This window comes from Heterocephalus glaber, unplaced genomic scaffold, assembly GCF_053883595.1.
Source record: "Heterocephalus glaber isolate CG9 unplaced genomic scaffold, H.glaber_assembly_v1.0 deba00001461, whole genome shotgun sequence".
In the NCBI taxonomy this organism is placed as follows: domain Eukaryota; kingdom Metazoa; phylum Chordata; class Mammalia; order Rodentia; family Bathyergidae; genus Heterocephalus; species Heterocephalus glaber.
The window spans coordinates 40,040,151-40,062,993 of NW_028258308.1; the positions used below are offsets into that span (position 1 = coordinate 40,040,151).

At 42.5% G+C, this 22,843-nt stretch overlaps 1 protein-coding gene across 9 annotated transcripts in view; it reads left to right on the forward strand.

The window, feature by feature from the left end:
- The first annotated feature begins 6,623 nt into the window (after positions 1–6,623).
- The window catches only part of Ash2l (ASH2 like, histone lysine methyltransferase complex subunit), a 31,098-nt gene continuing 14,878 nt past the window's right edge, over positions 6,624–22,843 (forward strand). For 2 of the 9 annotated variants that reach the window (XM_013076095.3, XM_021236816.2), the window contains exons 1-12: positions 6,624–6,994; positions 7,431–7,497; positions 8,493–8,638; positions 9,351–9,422; positions 10,994–11,082; positions 11,331–11,425; positions 12,773–12,868; positions 14,536–14,631; positions 16,092–16,167; positions 16,860–16,877; positions 18,381–18,474; positions 19,775–19,992. In XM_013076095.3, the coding sequence (XP_012931549.1) occupies positions 6,804–6,994; positions 7,431–7,497; positions 8,493–8,638; positions 9,351–9,422; positions 10,994–11,082; positions 11,331–11,425; positions 12,773–12,868; positions 14,536–14,631; positions 16,092–16,167; positions 16,860–16,877; positions 18,381–18,474; positions 19,775–19,992 (1,258 nt within the window). In that variant the 5' untranslated portion in view covers positions 6,624–6,803. The remainder of the gene's footprint in view (positions 6,995–7,430; positions 7,498–8,492; positions 8,639–9,350; positions 9,423–10,993; positions 11,083–11,330; positions 11,426–12,772; positions 12,869–14,535; positions 14,632–16,091; positions 16,168–16,859; positions 16,878–18,380; positions 18,475–19,774; positions 19,993–22,843) is intronic. The other 7 variants (XM_013076096.3, XM_013076098.3, XM_013076097.3 and 4 more) reach the window with 7 other exon arrangements.

Sequence of the window (22,843 nt, forward strand, 5' to 3'; positions counted from 1 at the left end):
TTAAGCCTGATGAACTAAAGTTCAGGATCACTCATGGTGCTGGTCTGATTTGGGGAAAAAGTAACAGGTCTTTCCCTTTTCCTCCAGAAATGGCACCTACACCAGATCTGCCTTTGCTATGCAGGGAGCCATTCCACTGCCTGGGGGCAGAGAGACTTGGGGGAAGCACTTTTGTGTGTATATATAAAGTACTCCTCCAGCTCATCCCTGGGTTAGGAGATCTCAAGCCACAGAGGAACAAGATGGCACTGCCATTTTCTGCTGTATTCAATATACAATTGGAAATCCGATTCACTCATGAATGGATAGCTCCTCTGTAGACAGGATGTCCTATTTACTACCTCAAACAAAACCTTCAGCCACTGCCTCTCCCTCCTGGAGATTCCAGGTGTTTCTTCTGTTTGTTGAGCTTGAAGCTTCCTTCATACTCTTCAGGGTTGAGCATGGCCATCCCAAAGAAGGACTACTGGGGCCAGGGATTTAGCTCAGTAGTTCCACCACCTGTCTCGAAAGCACAAGGTCCCGAGTTCAATCCCTGGTACCAAAAAAAACAAAAAAAAAACAGGACTGCGGATCTCAACCTTGACTATGGTGTGTAGGTCTCACAGGCTGGTATGTTGCAGACATAGCTGCTCCAGCAGAGGTTTTGTGTGACTGAATCCTGAAAGCTTAAACCCCTCAGTAGTAGTCACACAATTACAGTACAGTCAGGACCTTCCTTTGGTTAGGGAAAAAGAGGTCATCAACTGTCTTCCCCAGTCCGTCTACCCCTCAATGAAAGAAACTCAATCTTGAATTTCCCCTACTTCAGGTCTCTGCTAACTCCCAGATGTGTTTCTCTACTGTATAGCTTCATTTTCACTCAGCTCTGTCGGGTTAGCCTCCCATTACTGCGGCAGACACCCGAGATAATAAATTATAAAGAGACTGGGGGTCACTTTTAGGGTTTTACTCCATGACCACTTAGGCACATCTTGGCAGGAGCACAGGGGAAAGCAAAGTCACACACAGTAGCGAAGCAAAAGAGGAAGGGTCTGGGCCAGGGATTTGGCTCAGTGGTGCCACTGCGTGCCTTGAAAGCACAAGGTCCTGAGTTCAATCCCTGGTACCAAAAAAAAAGAGGAAGGGTCAGAGACAAGACCAGCAGACCAGCCAGCCAAAGGCCTCCCACAGCCCTTCCCATAGTGCTATGGGCTGGTGACAGAGCCTCTTCAGCACAGGGACCTCAGGAGGACATGCCAGATCCAAGCTGGCAATCCCTGTGCCTCAGCCACCTCCCACCTCCACATTCAGGGAGGAAGTGGGTATGACCACAAGAAGATCATTAGTCTCACTCCCTGGCTCCCTTTCTGGCCTCCAAAACTCTGCAGGGGTCCTAAGGAAATTCTCTGCTGCAAATCTCAGGCCGCACCCCAGACCTACATCAATCTGCTGAGTACCACTACCCTCCTGTAAGACAGTGACTACATCAAGAGATGGTCTCAAGGCTCTGATTCTCCTGGAATCATCTGAGGTGACTGGGGCATAGAATAATGACTGGAGAATTTTTTGTAGTGCCGGGGATCAAACTCTGGACCTTGCGCTTACCAGGCGGAGGTACCACTGAGCTAAATCCCCGGCCCTAGAGACCATTTTTTTAATTTAAGACAGTCTTGCTTTGTAGTTCAGGACAGGCTTGAACTCACTATGTAGCCCAGGCTGACCTCAAACTTGCATCAATCCTCCTGCCTCAGCCTCCCAAGTGCTGGAATTACAGGCCCATGCCACTACACTGAGCGTGTCCATAGAAATCTTGCAAATGCCTTTGTTACTCTTATCTCAGTGTCCTCAGTCTTAAAAGGGGACAAAGATAGGTTAGGTCAATTTAGATCTAACAAACACTGTATTGCCATTTGATCCAAAGTTTTAAGGTAATAAGGAAGACATATAAAATAAAGGAAAAGCCTGGCATCAAGGTACATGCTTATAATCTCAGCTCTCAGGAAGGTAAGGTAGGAGGTTTGTGTGTTCAAGGTCTGCTTGGACAACATAGCAAGACTCTGCCTCAAAGGGTGGGGGGAGCACCACCAAGCTTTATCCTTTTAGTTACCCACTGGAGATCTCCAGGCCCAGCTTCTAACTGTTATAATTGCACTTAAAATTATACTTAAATAACAAACTGCTATTGAGGCAAAGCAAGGAAGATAAAAATTGATGACATCATATGTGCATTCTCTAGGCTCTCACTGCCAGCCATTGGTATTTTTCCTTGGTCCCCTGTTCCTGTCTGGGGATATGAAAGAGATCCCTTCCTTAGGGTCAAGTCTACCTCTCTACCTTCATCAGCTGACTCACTCACTGCAAACACTTTCTTTGGAAAGCTTCTCCATCAACCACTCTCTCTCCTGGGGGAGGGGGCAGAATCTCGCTATGTAGCCCAGGCTGGCCTCAAATTTTCAGGGATCCTCCTGCCCCTGCCTCCTGAGGGGTGGGATTACAGGTGACTCTTGCATTTTTAACCTTTGACCTCTTATTGGTGAGAGAAAGTTTCATTAGCTTTCTCCCCAGTAGTTGTTTCCAGAGTGCCTCCTCTCCTTCAGAGCCAGTATTTATCTAGGGACCATGTGTGTGTATGTGTGTATATGAGTATCTATGTGTATGTGTATATGTGTGTGTTAGGGAGGACAGAGCCCAGCGCCTTGTGCATGTTAGGCAAGCACTCTACCACTGAGTTACTTCTCCACACACACCCACCCCCTTTTTACATTTTTGAGAGGTCTTGAAGTAGTTAGAATTACGAGTGTGTGCCACCACACCTGCCTTGATAGTTTGAAGGGTACTGGATACATTTTTTATTTTAATCTACTAAAGATTATGCTTTGAGAAATAAAAGGCACAATGCTAGGAGTCACTGAGCCAGGGCCCTTGTCCCGCTTGGTAACTGAAAGCTTGTGTGATCTCTGGATGTTTCAGTGTCTTTATCTGCATAGCGAGGTGAGCATTGCGTATGGTGTCCCAAGCTGTCTATGGACCTCAGCTTTCTTGGAGCTTCACTTCTGGTAGTAAAGCATAAAAATGTATTTGCAATCTCCAATCACATTTTACATCTTCACAGGGAGTTTTATGAGGTTGGATACATACTTTTTAGAATGATTGTCAATTTGGAGTCCATTGATGTTTTCCCACAATTAGATCTGGAGTTGTGGATCTGCAGGAAGAATACCACAGAAATGATGAGAATACCACAGAAATGACACAGCCTTCTCATGCCATCGTATCAGGGAATATGTGATGTCAATGTGACATTACTAACAGTGTTAACTTGGACCATTTGGTTAAAATGGTGTCTGTCTGCCAGTTTCTACACTGTAAAAAAACTATTTGGCAGAGGAGTCTGGGGATGTAGTTCAGTGGTAGAGTGCATGATGCCCTGTATTTTATCCCCAGCACCACACACAGCCAGAAATTACTCTTTTCCTTTCCCTCATTCTACTGGTTAGAAGAAAGTCACTTAGTCCAGTCTACATGTGCAAGGGAAAGGAGGAGTATCAAAGAAGTTGTGCCATGTTCAAAGATTTTTTTTGATAGGACCCTGAAGGCACAGGCAACAGAAGTAAAACTAGACAAATTGCACTCTATCAAACTAACAAGCTCCTGCACAGCAAATGAAACAATCATTGGAGTGAAGAGACAAGCTATAAAATGGGAGGAAACATCTGCCAACTACTCAGCCAACAAAGGATTAGAATCCAGAATATATAAAGGAATTTAAAAAACCGAACAGCAAAAACTCAAGTAATCCAATTAAAATATGGGCTCAAGTTCTGAACAGAAATTTCTCAAAAGATGACATACAAATGGTCAACAAGTGTATGAAAAACTGCTCCGTATCATCATCAGGGGAATGCAAACTAAAACCACAATGAGATATCATTGTGTTAGAATGGCTATTATCAAAAAGACAAAAGTCGTAAGTGCTGGCAAGGATTCAGACAGGGGAACTCTACACTGTTAGTGGGAATGTAAGTATAGTCATCATGGAAACATTATGGAGATCCTTTAAAAACTAATAGGAGGGCTGGGGATTTCCTGCCTGGAAAATGCAAGGTCCCGAGTTCGAACCCTAATACCAAAAAAAAAAAAAAAAAAAGAACTAATAGGAGCCAGGCGTGGTGGCACATTCCTGTAATCCCAGCACTTGGGAGGCTGAGGCAGGAGGATCACCATGAGCTGGAAACCAGTCTGGGCTACACAGTGAGTTTAAGACAAGCCTGGTCTATATAGCAAGATCCTGTCTCAAACAACAAACAAAAACAAAACAAAAAAACTGGAATGAAGTTTAGTGGTAGAGCATCTGCCTAGCAAGCACAAGGCCCTGGGTTCACATCTCAGCACTGCAAAAATAAAACAAAAAACTAAAAATATAACTACCATACAATCTAGCAATACCACTACTGAGAATGTATTCAAAGATAAAGTCGTTATACCAAAAAGATACTTGCATGCCCATCTATTCACTGTAGCCAACACATGGATCAAGCAAGATGTCCATCAATGATGAACGAGTAAAGAAAATGTAAATAATACACAGAATGGAATATTATTCAGCCATAGAAAGAATGAGATCCTGCCATTTGCAGCAACACAGATGGAACTGGAGATAATTATGTTAAATAAAATAGGCTAGACACAGAAAGACAAGCACATGTTCTCACTTGATTCTGGAAAATAAATAGTCAATGACATAAAAGAACAGAGGGTCATAGTGGTCACTAGAATGGAAGGGTTAGAGAAAAGGAAGCACAGAAAGAAATGAGGTAAGAGGTACCAAAACAAAGAGGAAAAATTAGTTCTGGTTTTCTAGAGCACAAAATGCCAACTGCTGGTTAAAACAATCTATGATATATTTCAAAATGACTAGACTATGAAATTCTCAAGACATAAAAATGATGAAAGTTGCTGAGCACAGGGACCCACCTATGTAATCCCAACTATTCAGTAGGCCGAGGCAAAAGGATGGCAAGTTTGAGGCCAGGCTGAGCTAAAAGTGAATTTAAGACCAGCCCGAACAACACAGTGAGACCGTCTCAAAAATAAAGGAAAAAAGTGGAGCTGTAAAATAGTAGCTCAGTGAGAGAACAACCCTTGGATCAATTCCCAGGAAGGAGGAATGGGAAGAGCTTTAAAGCTAGAGCCAGGGGTGTAGCTTGTGTAACCAGGCAAGGCTCAGGTTCAATCTTAAGCACTGAAAAAAAATAAATAAATAAAGCTGGCATGGCATACATCTGCAATCCTAGCACTCTGGAAGGCTGGGGCAGGAGGATCACAAATTCACGCCCAGCCTGGGCAATTTAGTGACTTAGTAAGACCCTATCTCAAAATTTAAAAAGCCTGAAAAATAAGAACCAAGATACATCATGTAAAGGTACAAGTTCCCAATGATGAATGTAAATATATTGTATAGCTAAAATGTACCAATAAGCTTAATGAAGAAAGTAATTTAAAAAGCCTGAAGATATAGCTCAGTGCAAAGATCCTAGATTCAACCCCCAGTACCACTTTTTTTAAAAATTGAAGTTTGAAAAGATATAACTGCTTATTACCTGGATTTGATTACTTCACATTTTATACATATATCAAATTATCATAATGTGCCCATAATGTATCTCATGATGTGTATATATTATGTCTCTATTTTTTAAAAAAAGAACTTGTCCATATTAAAACTGCCACAATAATTAAACATTTTGGGGGAGACATTTTGAGCAAGTATCCCGTTTCTCCTTAAACTATCACCCAGTAATATCAGGATTTAGCATCCACATCTATCATCTATCGTCTGGTAATTTTATTAGACCTTCCTTCAGTTTTGTTAAAAACCTATTGTGAAATCAAAATATATTATTTCCAATTGTGTCAGCTGCCCCAGTTTTCCAGATGGAGAATTGGAGACATGCCCTTCTTTTGTGAGGACAGTGCATTCTTTGGCAATGTTTTAGAAATAAAGATCTTCTAAACACTGATATCTAAATAATACCCCCAAATTCCTAGAGGTTTGTATCCTCGAATTTGGAGACCATAGTTGCGAAAGCTTCCATTCACTCCAGTGATTTCACCTACCAGCTCTTGGTGATGACTTCTCAAATCCTACCTTTAATGGAGCCTCTTTCTTTTCCTAAGTACAAAACTTCAAGTCCGCCAGCCCCAAGTTTCCTGACTCTGGGGCTTCATTTTCCTCCTTTCACAATAAGCCGCTAGGAAACGCACCCTTCGTTTCTCACCTACTTCTAGCCTGGACACTCCCCTTACCACCCCTCCCCTCTCCGCTGCGCCTATCTAATTTGGGCTCTGGAATCAGATTCTAGATTCTCATTTCCAAAGGCCTTTTGGAAAGGGCCCCAAAGCGGCAGACCCCTCCGCAGCAAGGCAAATTACACCAGGGGCCGAGTGGTGAGGACTGGAAGACATTTCTTGCACTTAAGGGCGAAGAACGTTTGTTTGTAAGGCAACCGCACCATACAAAGTCAAGGCGCAGCCCGCGCCTCTTATGCGCGATCTTAGCCACAAAACTAGGCAGCATTCATCCAAGAGGGTAGCGAATCCTAAAGGAAACCCAACTAACAGTCTTCACCAGGCGTAGCCTTTGGTCGTCTCCGTGGCCGCGACGCGCCCAACCGGTTTAAAGCGGGGCGTTATGAAGCATATTCCTCAAACCAGGGGCGGGTCCATCAGAGGCCTTTACTACTTGAAGAGTACAACACCAGCCAGCAACGCGCGCGAGACAAGAGGTTGTATTCTCGCGAGACTTCTGGGAGGCGGCCGTGATGGCGGCGGCGGGAACCGGCCTTGGCTCTGGAGCGGGTGCAGGACCTGGTTCAGGAGCGGCCGCAAATGCAATAACGGCGGAAGACGGGGAGACGAAACCGGTGGCAGCGATAGCAGCCGCTCCGGCCGGAGAGGGGGCATCTACTGCGCCGACGCCTGCGGAGCCCAGTTCTGGGGAGGCCGAAAGCAGGTAAGACGACAGCGGCCTAGGGAGGGCAGTGAAGGGAGGCCCGCCCTTTGGAATCCTGCGGCCCCGGCGCGTTCCAACCGCCCCTCTTCGGGACCCAGCCCGCGGCCAACTGCTGAGCTCGCCGGGCACTCCTGCCGCGTATCTCCGTCCGCCCATCGCGCTTGGCGCGTTTTTCTGAACTGCAACGCAGGCCACGCCCCTTCCCCTATCTTTTTGGAGAGGTGCGAGCCCAGCTACTGTTTCTATCTGTGGCTCTTGCATCTGGTACGGAGCTGGTACCTCACTCTTCTTGCTCTGACATCCATTTTTGGAGCCGGCCCAGCTGAAAAAGCCTTAGGAATGTGAAGTTCAGCTGTATTTGACCATCATCTTTGCAAGTTGACATTTTGAGGTTTTTCTTAAACATTCTTACTTGAGTACTTTCATTACCTTACAGGGATGCAAACTTGGTTGATGTAAGTGGCGGTTTGGAGACAGAATCCTCTAATGGAAAAGAGACACTAGTAAGTATTTCTTTTTGGATGTTTGCAAAGGAAAATATTGTATTTTATATTTATGTACTTATATATTTACAGTATTGGAAACTAAATACTGGGGCGCTGTAGAACTGAGCTATAGCCTCAGGGGTTTTTTGGACACAAACTTAGGTGGGACTTGAACTTGCCAATCTTCTTGCCTCAGCCTCCCTTGGTGCTGGATCACAGCTTGTGCCACTGTGCCAGGTTTTATTTGCTTTTTATGTTTTCTCTTTGTTTGAGACAGGATGTTCCTAGGTAGTCCAGGTTGGCCTTGAACTCACAGTGTAGCACAGGCTGGCCTCAACCTAGTGGTGGTCCTCCTCCTCAGCCTCCCGAGTGCTGGGATTACAGGTGTGCTCCACCATGCCCAGATAATATTTTGTTTTGTTTTGGTTCCAGGGACCGAACTCTGGACCTTGCACTTGTGAGGCAGGCTCGGTGCCACTGAGCTAAATCCCCGGGCCCCGCCCCCCCCCCTTTTTTTTTTGATACCGGAGATCGAACTCGGGTCCTTGCGCTTGCACAGCAGGCGGCGAAACCACTGAGCTAAATCCCCAGCCCCCTTGTTTTGTTTTTTGAGACAAAGTTTTGCCATGTAGTTCAGGCTGGCCTTGAACTCATGGTGATCCTATTGCCTCAGCCTCCCTGGTGCTGGGACTACAGGCATGTACCAACCACCACACCCAGCTCTCCTGCTAATTTGCTTTTTATTTTATTTTTATTTTAGTTTATTACTATGTGTGTAGTACATAATGTTTATATTCCTTGTGGGAAGTTGGTACATGTGCATAACTTTTTTTCACCCCCTTTCCCTTCTGTCTCTAATTTGCTTTTTAAATTTATTTTTCCAGTGCAGGGAGCTGAACCCAGGGCTTTGTGCATGCTGTGCAAATGCTATACCACTGAGCTACATCTTCAGCCTGTTCTTAACCAAATGAAAAATGCATTATATTTGGTTCTCTAATTGCTCTTGGTCACAGGAAGGTGCAGGGGATACTTCAGAGGCAATGGATACTCAAGCTGGTTCTGTGGATGAAGAGAATGGCCGACAGTTGGGAGAGGTAGAATTGCAGTGTGGGATATGCACAAAGTGGTTCACAGCAGATACCTTTGGCATAGATACCTCGTGAGTACTTTTATAAGAATTGGATTCTAAAATCAATCAGAGCATGTTTAACAATTGGATGGTTTGTAAGCAAAAGAAGTCTTCTGCTTCCTGTGTGTCTAGTAGACTAAGGAATTGTTTTAACTCCAGTGATGGTGAATCTTACCGCAGCAGCAAGCTGTTGTATCATTAAAAGCTCTAAAAGGTTCGCCATTACTGCCTTAACCTGTTTTCTATTTACTATGGGAATAGCATTAATAGTATCAATGGTGGGTATTGCCTCTCCTTAGAGCTTGTGACCTGGTTGGGAAATAGAACTGTGCAACTAGAAAGCATTATATAAACAAATTTGAGATGGTATCATTTAAGCTTTGTATTAGGCATTTTGGATTTTTAAGGAGGGATTTGATGTGTGTGATGGAGAAAGCCTCTTGCTGAAATTTGAGCATCTGGGGTGTAGCTTGGTAGAAGAGCAATACTGATCATGTGCAAGGCTTCAGGTTCAGTCTCCAGCACTGAAAAAAAATTGAAGATGACCTGTGCTCTTCATGCCTGAGTCATCCTTTTTTTTCCTTTCTCATTGCTTTTGACTTTTATCCTGTGTTCTCCTCAGCAAAACTTTTTTTTTTTTGTACCGGCGATTGAACTCAGGACCTTGTGCTTTTGAGGCAGGTGTGGTGCCACTGTTCCCCGGCCCAGCAAAACTTATTTCTAAACATGGCATTTCTTCTAGTGACTTAAAAATCATAATTAGGAGTGAAAATGAAAAACTTCTTATTCTGGGGATCTTCCCAGCAGCTAGCAGGTGAGCATTACTGACTCCCTCTCTGTGACAGAACTATTCCGCTGGCTCTGTAATGTTCTTTTTTTTTTGGTACCGGGGATCGAACTCGGGTCCTTGCGCTTGCGCAGCAGGCAGTGAAGCCACTGAGCTAAATCCCCGGCCCTCTAATGTTCTTTATGGTCCATATTATCCTAATATATTTTTTAAGGAGGAATGGCTTATCTCAAAATAAGGCTGCTTTATTCTGAAATTAATTGCCCTTAAGTATGGTAATAAAGACATATCTTCCTTATTGATTGATTGATGGGTTGATTGGTTTTATTGAGACAGGGTCTCACTGTGAGGTTCAGGCTAGCCTTGAACTCACTATGTAGGCCCAAGCTGGCCTCAATCTTGTGGGAATCCTGCCTCAGCCTCCTAGTGCTGGGATTACAGGCTCCTTTATGATTTATTTTTTATATTTGTTAAACTTGTTAAAAAGTTAAAGTAGATTTTAGAAATGCTGATGTACCAATTAACACATGACTGATGACCTGGGAAAGAGTGTTTAAGGGGAAGAAAAATACTGAGGGTTCAGGAAGAAAGAATTGGTCTTGGTAAAAAGGTCTGTGGGGAAAACACACTGGCTAAGTAAGGCCTAAAATTGAACCACTTTAGCAAGAAAAATGTATTTGGATAGACAGTTTAGGAATGGAAATTTACCAGAGATAGCCAAGGGCAATTCAGGGACAAACTAAGCTACAGTTCAGAATTTGGGCAGCTTTTGAGAGACCAGCTTGTACCTGAATTTGAGAAATCACACTGGAAGCCCAGCTACATGGTGCTGTGGGAGGCCAGTACCACGAGTGGGAAAGAGAAATTACCAATACTCAAGGAATGTAGAAGAGTTGAGAGCTTGTTGATGCACGGCAATACTGCAGCAAGCAAGTCCAAGAGAGGGCTGTGCCATCAGGGCTGAGACTTTTATATTTGATTTTAACACAAAGAGGGAGTCTAGAAGCATCATCCCAGGAGCAATTATCAGATCATGGTGGTTCTGCGGCCCACCCATCTCAGTTCTTAGGACAGCCAGGTGTAGTTTGAAGGCTGACATAATGTTCAGTGTCCTGGAGTAGCTAGGAACAGTCCTTCCCAGTAAAATTAAAAAACTTGTAAAGATTGGCTAACACCTGTACTTGAAAGGGACTTTTGACATTATATTGGAATAGGGGAAGAAACGGTACCCTTTAAGATAAAGACAAGCAGTTAGATCATCTGGTGATGGATGCATAGTTTTTGTGGGTAGCTTACAATGTTCTACTACAGGCTCATCACACAGCGCATTGGGGCCTTTAAAGAACGAATGGCAAGAATAACCTTGATTTCCCAAATGAGGGATGAATTATCTTTATGGCTGAGAGAATGTGAGCTAGCAGGGTAGGAAAGAAGCTGCTCTTTTCATTTTGTATTCATATTGTATTTGAATTAAAATAATTGGCTATTTGATCCCCGGTACCAATAAATAAATAAATAAATAACTGTGGCTGTTGATTAGTGTCTGTAATGAAGTGTGTATCAAGTTCACTGATTTGTACACTTTGGCTGATCCACAGATCCTGTCTACCTTTCATGACCAACTACAGTTTTCATTGCAATATATGCCATCATAGTGGGAATACCTATTTCCTCCGAAAGCAAGCAAGTAAGAACAACTCTGCCATATTTCAAAATAATTGTCCACTGAAAAAGAAAAGGGACCTGAGGTTAGACTCAGAAGACCTTTGCTTCATAGCTGATAGAAGTTGAGTTGCAATTGCCATTCCAGATCAAATATGACTCCACTTTGGCTGTGCTGCTTGGTATTTTGTGGGCTATCTTGTGTTGAATATTCCCTTGGTGATAGAAATGTAGTAATCATAGATAAAACTTTTTTCTTTTTGTTTTTGACAGACTTGAAGGAAATGTGCCTTAGTGCTTTGGCCAACCTGACGTGGCAGTCCCGAACACAGGATGAACATCCAAAAACCATGTTTTCCAAAGACAAGGTAGAGATGGAATTAACTTAATTGCAATTATGAGAAACAATCAGGTGGAAAGCCAGGTGTGGTGGTACATACCTATAATCACAGCTCTTGGGAGGCTGAGGCAAGAGAATTGCCACAAGTTTGAGGCCAGCCTGGGCTCCATAGTGGGTTCAATCCAAGCCTGGACTGAATAGCAAGACCCTGTCTCCAAAAAAAAAAGAATCAGGTGGAACATCCAATATACTTGGGGAGGGGAGGGGTACTTGCACATACTAGACAACCCTGTACCATTGAGCGGCACCCCCATTCCTCTTATCTTTTATGTTGAGACAAGGTCTTGCTAAGTTGCTCAGGCTGTCCTTGAACTCACTATGATGTAAGGCATGTGTTGCATAGTGACATTTTGGTCAGTAGCAGATTGCATGTACAGCAGTGATCCCAAATCCTAAAAGAGCTGAAGGTTTCTGTTGCTCAGCAGCGTTATAGCCACCACTGACAGGAGTGCAGAGTGGTGCTCACACGCACTGCCAGCCATGGGAAAGGACAGCACAAACACTGTATGTGGCATTTAGTACTCCATCACAGATGAGTTGCCAATTTAGGTGTTCGCTTTGCTCTTTAGCATTCTTTTAGACTGTACTCCTAAGAAAGTTTACTGTAAAACAGTAAGTTATGTTATATCAGCTGCAGCCTCATATAGCTCATGGTCACCACAAGATTGCATTATTTTGTTTTTGCCTCTTTCTTTCTTTCTTTCTTTCTTTCTTTCTTTTCAGTACTGGAACTTGAACCCAGGGGTGCTCTACCACTGACCTATGTACCCAACCCTTTTTATTTTTTATTCTGAGACAGGGACTTGCCAAGTTATTAAATTGCCCAAGCTGTGGTCAGACTTGAGGTTCTCCTGCCTCAGCCTCCCAGAGTGCTGGGGATATAGTTCAGGGTGTAAACACTGAGTTTAATCCCTGATACCACCAAAGGAAAAACAGGTTTAAGGTACCTGTAGGATGTCTACAAGGAAATGTCTCAAGTAGGTAAAAATAATTATCTCAGGAGATGATAATTAGGAGTCATCTTCCAGTTGACAACCAAAAGGATGTGACATCTTTTCCCTCCAATTGGATTATAAACTGAATAGCTAAAATTTTTATATAATTGTTTGTAATTTCCATAATCTCTTTCTAAGCCATTAAGTATTTGTTCAAGTGATTAAAAGACTAAACATGGATTTTTCCTTTGATTCTAACAAGGCCTATGAAAATGCCAGTTTTCTTTCTTTGTGACCAAACCTTTGAAAATAAGTATGAGTCTTAATATATTTTATTTTAAACATTAGGATATTACACACACACACCCCTTTTTTTTTAGGATATTATACCCTTTATTGATAAATACTGGGAGTGCATGACAACCAGACAGAGACCTGGAAAGATGACTTGGCCAAATAACATTGTCAAAACAATGGTAAGTAGACATGACATTTAGAAAGCAGTGTTCTCTTTAATAATTAAATGCTGTTTAGTCTCAGTGTTGAAATAATGTGATGACTAAGAAAATGTAAATAATTTGATTTAAATCTCTGGGAGTATGAGATACAAGTTTAATAGTTTTCACACACAAATTCAGTGAGTTGCATATCTTTTTTTTTTTTTTTTTTTGTACCGGGGATTGAACTCAGGGACCTTGCTCTTGCAAGACAGGTGCTGGAACCACTGAGCTAAATCCCCAGCCCATGTTTATCATTTTTAAGTGCACACCATTCACACCCACAGTTTCATGCACAGAAACTTCTGACCACTGCACTTTGCATTGAAATTGGAGGCCAGGGAGGGATGTAGCTCATCGTTAGAATGCAAGCTTAGCAGATGCAAGGCTATGGGTTCAATTCTCAGAACCACAAGTAAAGTTTATACATTAAAACAAAACAAACCAGGCATGGTGTGCACACGTCTAATCCCAGCACTCAGGAGGCTGAGACATGAGGATTTCTGTGAGTTCAAGGCCAGCCTGGACTACATAGTGAGTGCAAGTCTGGCCTGAGCTATATAGTAAGACCCTGTCTCAAAAAAAAATGTTTTTTTCTTTGATTTAAAACAAATGAGAAGCAGGCATTGTGGCACAGGCCTATAATCTCAGCATTTCAAAAGCTGAGGCAAGATATTGCTTCAAGTTCAAGACCAACCTAGGCTACATAGTGAGTTCAAATGCCAGCCTGAACTATGTAGAGAGACTATCTTAAAGCAGCAGACAAAAAATAAAACAAATGAGAACATGGGGAGAAGTCAACAGCCAGCTATTAGTGCTAATCTGTGGGGTGGGAGGATAGGTGAGGGTTATGAAAGGCTGCTTCTCTTTGTTTCTCTTTTGTTTTAGTCACTTTCTTGTCATTGGGATGCAAAATACCTAACAGGTAAAGAAAGAAAGATTTATTTTGGCTTACAGTTTGTAGCCAAACTGTAGCCAGGTTTTGGCTGGCTCCAATGCAGGGTGGCATTGCAGAGGAGAAATAGCTCATGGCATGACAGGCAGAAAGCAATGAGGAGTTCAAGGGAAGGGGAGGGATTTATACCTTGCCAGGCCATGCCCACAGTGACCCACCTCTTTCCACCGAGCTTCACCTCCCAACATTACACCCAGGTATAAACCCATCCATGGACTGATTCTTGGACTGATCCTGTCCAAGAATGAAGATCACACACCCATGATCCAGTCACCTTCCAAAAGTTCCCCATGAGTGCATGAGCCTTTGGGTGAACATCTAGATATAGACCGTAATAGTCATGTATTAATTTTCTAATGAAAGGGAAATTAACACTGTCTTTGGAGATTACACTGAAGAATTGACTTTTAGAGTTAGTGGTTGATCATCTATCTGTTCTTTACTTCTGAGTGTAAGATTTCCATTAATAGGGCCAGGCATTTAGCTCAGTGGTACCTCACCTGCCTGGCAAGCATAAGGTCCTGAGTTTGATTCCTGATACGGGGAGGGAGGGAGATTTCCATTAATTCTAAGATGCTGGGGCCAGGGATTTAGCTCAGTGGTTTCACTGCCTGCTGCACAAGCGCAAGGACCCAAGTTCAATCCCTGGCACCAAAAAAAAAAAGACTGCTAAGATCCTGTTTCCTTTTAGAGTAAAGAAAGAGATGTGTTCTTGGTAAAGGAGCACCCTGATCCAGGGAGCAAAGACCCTGAAGAAGATTACCCCAAATTTGGGCTTTTGGATCAGGTACATTAATATGCTTCATATTTTCTTTTTCACTTTAAGCCACTTGATAAGATATTAGATTTTGTTTACATTTGCATAATTGCCAACACGACATGGTGAACTAAAAATAAATGCTTATTGGGCTGGGGATTTAATTCAGTGGCACCGCACCTGCCTTGCAAACACAAGGTCCTGAGTTCAATCCCCTTGTACTGCAAATTTTAAAAAAGCTTTTTTTTTTTTGGTACCCGGAATTGAACTCGGGTCCTTCCGCTTTCAAGGCGGGCAGCGGAACCACTAAGCTAAATCCCTGGCCCAAAAAAAGTTTATTAATGTGTGTGGAAAGAATATATTGAAGTAGGAAGCTAGTGTTTTAGTTCTGGCTCTTCCCCAAAATGTTAAGGATTTTTGCAAGTGATTTTTTTTTTTAATATTAGTTTTCTTACTTGTATAAATACATGGTTCTAAATTATTTCTAATCTTCCTGCCGTCTCAAATTTTGCTCTTAAAAATGTTCTTGTGAAGACAAAATTATTGGGGAGAACAATTTGTGTTGCTTATGTAGCATAACAAGAAAAAGAAAATTTCCACTCTTGTTCAGTGGCAGGGCTCACAGTTGGCAACTGAGAAGGTCAGTTCCAGCCAGGCATGGTGGAGCAAAACTGTGGGAGGCTGAGGCAGGAGGATCACAAGTTTGAATCCAGCCTGGGCAACTTAGTGATTTAGTGAGACCCTGTCTCAACATTAAATTTTTTAAAAAGTACTGGAGATTTAGCTCAGTGTACCACAAAAAAAAAGAGTCAGATCCTTCAGCTGTGCCTTAAAGTGTTAGATTTGATTTTTTTGAGACAGGGTCTCACTATGTAGCCCAGGCTGGCCTCAAGCTCCTGTTCCTAAGTGATTCTCTGCCTCAGCCTCCCAAGTGGCTGGGATTGCAGGCTGATTTGTCATCTTTGAAAATTTGAGATTTCCCACAGAAATTCAGATTTCTGCCTCTTGTAAAATGTGATCTGTCCACACTAGGCCAGAGTTCCACTGGGAGCTGCATCAGTGGGGCTTAGGCACTCCCATTTACCATGCACCTGCCGCCTGCTTGGTTGGCTGATTTCCATTCGTCAACCACTTGGCCTGCAGTGCACGTGCTAGCTGCTCCTGAACCACCCAAGACTGCTGCAAATTTCAGGCTCTTTAGGATTTAGTTCCTATGTAGTTAAAATTCCTCCTATTTTCAGTGCTGCCAGATTAACCTGTTTATGTAGCCTCTCCCCCCACCCTTTGCTGTGGTAGGAATTGAACCCAGGGCCTTCATTCTGAGCTACCGCCCAGCTTTTTTTTTCAGATAGGATCTTGCTGAATTGCATAGGCTGGACTTAACTTGCAACCCTCTTGCCTCAGCCTCCCAGAGTGCTGGGATCACAAGCATGGGCCTGCACACCCAGTTTAGCCTCCTTTTTTTACTTAGATTTTTTTTTTCCTTCCAGGATCTTAGTAACATTGGTCCTGCTTATGACAACCAAAAACAAAGCAGTGCTGTATCTACCAGTGGGAATCTAAATGGTAAGTGTTCACACGTCTAATTGCTGAAATATTTTTAAGCTGTTGAAACCATATGTGCCTGGAATTGAGCATTCTTTAGGTGGTCCCTTAACTTGGCTATTTACTAATGTTTTAAAGTTTAAAACTCAGTTTTTAGGAGTTAGCCAAGAATTTGGCAGATGGTAATGGAGGAGAACTTTTGTCACTTTGCAACACAATTTGGTCTTAAGTGAAAGTATAAATACAAGGTACAATTTATGGTTAGATTTACAATGTTTATATTAGACTTCCCACTCATATCTTTATAACAAATTCAGAAAGATTCAGTTGCTCTCCACTCTTTCTAATTCAGCTGTTACTTAAGCTTCCTGGGTCCATCTTCTAATTTTTCTTGCCCTGATACTTGAACGTTTCTGTATGGATCTGCTGTGGCTTTTCTGTTTGGTAACCCATCCAACGGGAAATGCTGCTCACTAGTGATGGTAATTTAATGAGAGCTCAGGGTGGCTGGGAGGTGGGTAGCAGTTCATTTGGCACACGGCATCATTGACATATCTTGTGAAGTGGGAGCATCTTAAATATTTCGTCTTTTCCACAGTTAATTCAAGATGGGTTAGAAATAGTTAAGTGTATTATTTGTCTTTTTACACCATGTTTTCCCTGTTTGATTGTTACAATTTGACAAATACATGGTGCCACTTCTGTTCTTACAGGTGGAGCCACTTTTGGAGGTGAATTCCTCCTCTGTCTTCTTTCAGCCTCTCAGACTTAAGTATTTTGTGGCTTGGAAAATGCTTTTTGCTGAGTTGTGGTAGAAGCTAAAACTATATAATTTTAAAGCATTGTGACAGCGGTGGCAATAGCATTTACTATGAAATGGTAGTTCCAGTTTAATGTTAGTAATTAAAAGCTTATGTGTTGTCATATTCTGCCTAACATGACCAGCAGTCTCCTTAGTACTGTTTGTTCTGTTGAAGATGGATCTAAAACTTCTAAATGGAAATAACAGGAAAAAAAAAAACTTAATGAAGTCTAGGAATATATACCTTGGTGATAAGAGTGCTTGCCTAGCATCTGGTAAGGTCCTGGGTTTGATCCCCAACATCACCCCCCAAAAATGAAATAATTTTCATGATTGATAATGACATTGCAACAATGTAAAGTCTTATGAGAAACAGGAATAACATGTGATGTGTTCATAGAAAGAAATTCTGTAAAATTCTGGTCCTGTGTATGCAGAATATGACCTACCCTCAATGTCTGGATCCTTCTTATTGCAGCAGAATTGCTGATGATTTCCAAGCTTGGCCCACATTGACATATACTATTCTATGCAGTTGTTTACGTAAAGGTGTTTTCCTGCAGTTCAAGGATGATTTCTCAGAGGGGTAAAAAATAGAGATGAGTAATAAAACTGGACAAAAATTTGAAAGTGCCTATTTCAGAAATATACAAGGTACTATTTCTTTTGGCCTCAGTATGTAACTAAATTGTTTTATATAAAATATTTAAATTATCTGTTGATATTATTTTGACCTTAATTCCACAGGCCAGATTAGTGTAACTTGAATTTGATGTACTGGCGCACTCTTAGTAAGTGTTGTACTGAGGAATGCATATCCAGTAAAAATTTGCCTGCTGAATTTAAAGCCTTCCTTACTTGCATCATGTATGACCATGATGGATGTAGCAGCACTGGAGAGAAACACCTTTTTTAGTACTTCTGTTTTTGTTTTCCATGTTTGATGTACTTTTGTCTTGTTGGATCTTCAAGTTAAGTGCTTTAGCAGATATTGTGCCTTTATTATGTTTATGGACTATACTGTGCAGTTCAAGCAAGTGATGACCTACAGTGAGGTTATTTCCATTACGGGTGTTTGTTTGACTTGGGTGGGAAAGCCCATCTCCACGCAGTTGTTTTCTTCTTTCAGCTGTGTGTGCTTGGAGTCTGAATGAGTGCAAATGCATTTGTGTCACATCCTCAGTAAGTGGTTGTGCTTCCTGAGGAAAGGAAAGCTGAAACTAGCACAGCTGTTGATACTGCTAGCTTCATTTGCACCTGCTGCTGGATCCCATGCTCTCAGAGCCAGGGTGACATTTGATGCCTTTGGGAAGGAATTCCTGCTGTGGTGTCACACAAATGCACGTTGGGTATGTGAGTCCTTACAGAATCTCAGTGTCCACAAGGTGCTTTTATCACAGTTCATTGAAAGTCATCCACCTTCTCTTAAAAGGAGGAATCACAGCAGGAAGCAGTGGGAAAGGAAGAGGAGCTAAACGCAAACAGCAAGATGGAGGGACCACAGGAACCACCAAGAAGGCCCGGAGGTGGGGAGAACACCCACCCCACCTACCACTATTTTCATATTTGGTACCAGCAAAGTCCACTGGAAGGGAACATATTCTTTAGTAGCTCTTATCGCTTCTCAGCCTTTTGGCTAAGATCAAATGTAGCATCTTTAGTAGCTCTGGTGCAGTGGTGATGAACCTATGGCACACGTGCCACAATGGGCTGTTTGTTATCATTGAAAGTTCTAAAAGGTTTGCCTTCACTGCTCTAGTTTCTGAAGCTACAAAGCCTTCCCTCCCTCCCTTTCTGTTTTTTTTGGTTTTGTTTTTGTTTGTTTCTTGAGTCAGGGTCTCATTATATAGCCCAGATAGGCCTTGAACTCATGACAATCCTCCTGCTTCAGCCTGCTGAGTACTGAGATTACAGGCGTGTGCCACCATGCCCAGCTCATGAGTACTTTAGGGGGCAAAATTATCCCAGGCTCGATGTCCAAGTTTATGAACTTGATGCTGCCAAAGGACCCTAGACCAGCATCTTTTGTATAACCCTGGAGAGTGAAGTTCCAAGGCATTCTGAGAAAGGATAGATAGGGCAGAAGGCAGCAAAGCCTACTGAATATTAGCTCTTTAACTTTTTTTTTTTTGAAAGAGAGGGTCTCACTATGCAGTTCAGGCTGGCCTAGAACTCTAGGCAATCAGCCTCCTGAGTGCTGGAATTACAGGCATATGCCACCACAGCCATGTGCCTGCCTCTTTAACTTTCTGCCTCTCTTCTCTTGGGCTACTTCCATTATCTTTGTTTCATACTGAGGTGATGAAATCCAGGTTACTTTTTTACTTAAACTGAAGTGCTCCTATTTTTAAGCTTCTGCTTATTAGTTAGGAAAGCACCCTAACTACCTTTATTCCTCTCCTCCCTTTCCCCTTTAGTATGTACCAGCTCCATTTCATGGACAGCAGTATCCATAGGTGTGGTCTGTCCCTGGCAAATAACTTGTCAATCCCTACAAAAACGAATTTTAACCCAAACTGCTTTGCCAGGAAAGCTTAATCTCGTTCATTTTCCTGTCTTGCCTGCAGAGGGCAGGATGGTCTGAGTTACGGAAAACATTTGTTAAGAAGTTGCGTGTGGGGCCAGGGATTTGCTCAGTGGTTTCTCCACCTGCTGCACAAGCACAAGGACCTGAGTTCAATCCCTGGTGCCAAAAAAAAAAAAAAAAAGAAGGGAAAGTTGTATGTGTTCCTGCTGAACTCTAATAAATCAGAGGCCTTACACAATAGAATGTGGTTGAGCCAGAGGGAGTTTTAATTACTTGATTTTCCTTTTTTCTCTCTGCAGTGACCCTTTGTTTTCTGCTCAGCGTCTTCCCCCTCACGGCTACCCCTTGGAACACCCATTCAACAAAGATGGCTATCGATACATTCTTGCTGAGCCTGATCCACACGCCCCTGACCCTGAGAAGCTTGAACTTGACTGCTGGGCAGGAAAGCCCATTCCTGGAGACCTCTATAGAGCCTGCTTGTATGAACGGGTTTTGTTGGCCTTGCATGATCGAGGTATGCAAGTAACCCAGGTGACTTTGAGCTGCCCTCATCATCTTTGTGCCCTAGGATTACACATACATCTCAGTCTGTCACTACTGCCAAACCTGACAGCTAGCCTTAGCCAGGCTGTGCAAGAGATCATTTCCATCTCTATTTTTCTTGTAAATCTTAAGCCATTTTATACATATATGTATGGGGTTTTTTTTTTGGTACTGGGGATCGAAGTCGGGTCCTTGAGCTTGCTAGGCAGGCGGCGAAACCACTGAGCTAAATCCCCGGCCCATGTGTATGTTTTTTAAGACTTACAGGAAAGTTATAAAAATGATACATCCAGAGACTTAGTATCAAGTTTCTCCTAATGATAACATTTTATATAATCATAATACAGTTCATCAAAACTAGGAAATTAACGTTGATAAATACTATTACATTGGTTAAGCATCCCCAGTCTGAAAATCTGAAATGCTCTGAAATCCAAATCCTTTTGAGTGCCACAATGATGCCCAAAAGGTTTTAGATTTCATAGTGGCGCTTACCTATAATCCCAGCACTCAGGGCAGCTGAGGCAGAAAGATTGTGAGTTCAAGCCCAGCCTGGGCAACTTAGTCAGACCCTGTCTCAAAATTTAAAAAGTGCTGGGATTGCAGCTCAATGTGAAGGCCCTGGGTTCCATCTCTAGTACCACACAAAAAGAAAAATTTGAGATTTCAGAGCCTTTTAGATTTAGGATTTTTGAATTAGGGTGCGTGCCCAAGTGAAGTCTATACCAGTATTCCAAAATCCAAAAAGTTTCGAAATCTAAAATACTTCTAAAGGGCTGGGGATTTAGCTCAGTGGTTTCGCCGCTTGCTGCGTAAGCGCAAGGACCCGAGTTCGATCCCCAGTACCAAAAATAAAAAAAAATAAATAAAATAAAATACTTCTAGGACTGGGGATTTTAGCTCAGTGGTGCCTCACCTGCCTGGCAAGCTTGAGGTCCAATTATAGTCACTTAGGTAATATGGATCCAATGGGAAATCACAAGGTGGGACAAAACTATGATCAGCCAATAAGATTACAACAAGTATAGTTGCTTAGGTAATATAGATTAAATGGGGAAGCTAGTCACACAGCAAGCATATGTGAACTGAACCAGAAAGTAAATGGGCTAGGGAGGTTTTGGTCCCCACTTACAGTGACTGATGTCTATTTAGAATATCAATCACTGCTGTTCATCTCTAGGGCAAGTATGTGAGTGTAGTATTTTTTCTTTTTGAGTCTTGGCCTTGAGTAGATGGGCCTCAGTTGTCTTTTGTATTGACTCCCTGAGGGCCCAATCTAACTGCCTACAATGCGTGTAATTAGCTTAGCCATCTACAATATTTCCTTTTATAGTTAGTAAATATTTTGAGGAAAATACTTTGAGACTATACAGGTATACTGTTTCTCCATAAAGTTTTATTCACTGATTCAGCATTCATCAGTGGATCGTGCTTGAAGCAATTATTACTTTGATATTTGCTTTATGATTTTCTATTTTTCTTTTCCTTCTCCCTTTATTTGATTATTTATATCAGTAGGGACGCATAGATGTTTATTTTATTTTGTAAGCCCCATTTGTTATGCCTCATTTTTTAAAAAGTACTTTGTAGCATCTCAAGATATTCATGCCCTGGCCTAGTAATTGCTAATTTTTCATGAAAGGCTGAATTTTTCTAATTGAAAAGTGGTATTTAGAAGTTAAGATCTGGGCATTGGGTATTGTCTTCATTTGGTGTGGTTACTGTGTTTCGCTGACAGTTTTGGAGGTCCGATTGAGTGGCACAGATACCTGCTCGGCTCTGGTGAGGGCTTTATGGCCACATCACAGATGGTAGATGGCAGTGTGGTGGGGCATAGGAGATGCAGTGTCACAGGGAGGCAGGAAGCAGCCAGAGAAGGGGCCAAGGCAACGGTCCTTGGCCAGTAATCACTCATTCACTTCAGAACTAATCTAATCCTGTGAGACTTGCGCGAATCTTTTTTTGTTTTGGTTTTTGTTTTTTGGGGATGAGGTCTTGCTATGTAGTTCAGGTTGGCCTTGAACTCCCTATGTGGCCCAGACTGGCCTTGATTGCAGTGATCCTCCTGCCTCAGCCTCCCAAGTGCTAACTCACTATGGTACAGAGTGACCTTGAATTTGCAGTGATCCTCCTGCCTCAGCCTCTCAAGTGCTGAGATTACAGGCATGCACTACCATGCCAGGCCTTATTTGTTTATTTCTAATATGCATAGAAAGTAGATTGAGAAAATACGTTCTGTGATGCCAGACAGTAAGGATGTACTTTAAAGGAGGGGTGGGGCTGGAGTGAAGTTCAGGAGTACTGTGCTCACCTGGTATGCGTGAGGTGAGGCCCGGGGCTGTCTCTGTACCACACACACGCATGCATACACACACATGCACATATACATAAACATACACAGAGACTCAGGAAAGAATACAGCTCTCGTGGGAATCATTTACTGATCAGTCTATGGGATTTCTATAAAGCTCATGTTGACCTCAGCCTGGCAGTGTCCAGCCAAGACACTGTTCCTTCAGATAAGTTCTTTCCCTCCTCACCTCTGTCAGTGTGGCTATGTTCAGTTAGGTTCATTTATTGGTGTTTGATGCCATTTTGGGTGTACTTGCCCCGTGTGTGTGTGTGTGTGTGTGTGTGTGTGTGTGTGTGTGTGTGTGTGTGTGTGTGTGTGTGTGTGTGTGTGTTAGGGGAAGTATGTGAAACATTACTGTAATTTTAAGGGTCAGAATTGTACAAAAACTTTCATTCCCTCTCATCCTTGCTATGCATTCTCATTCTCTTTTTTATCCAGTGTTTACTTACCAATTCCCTGGTTTCTGGTT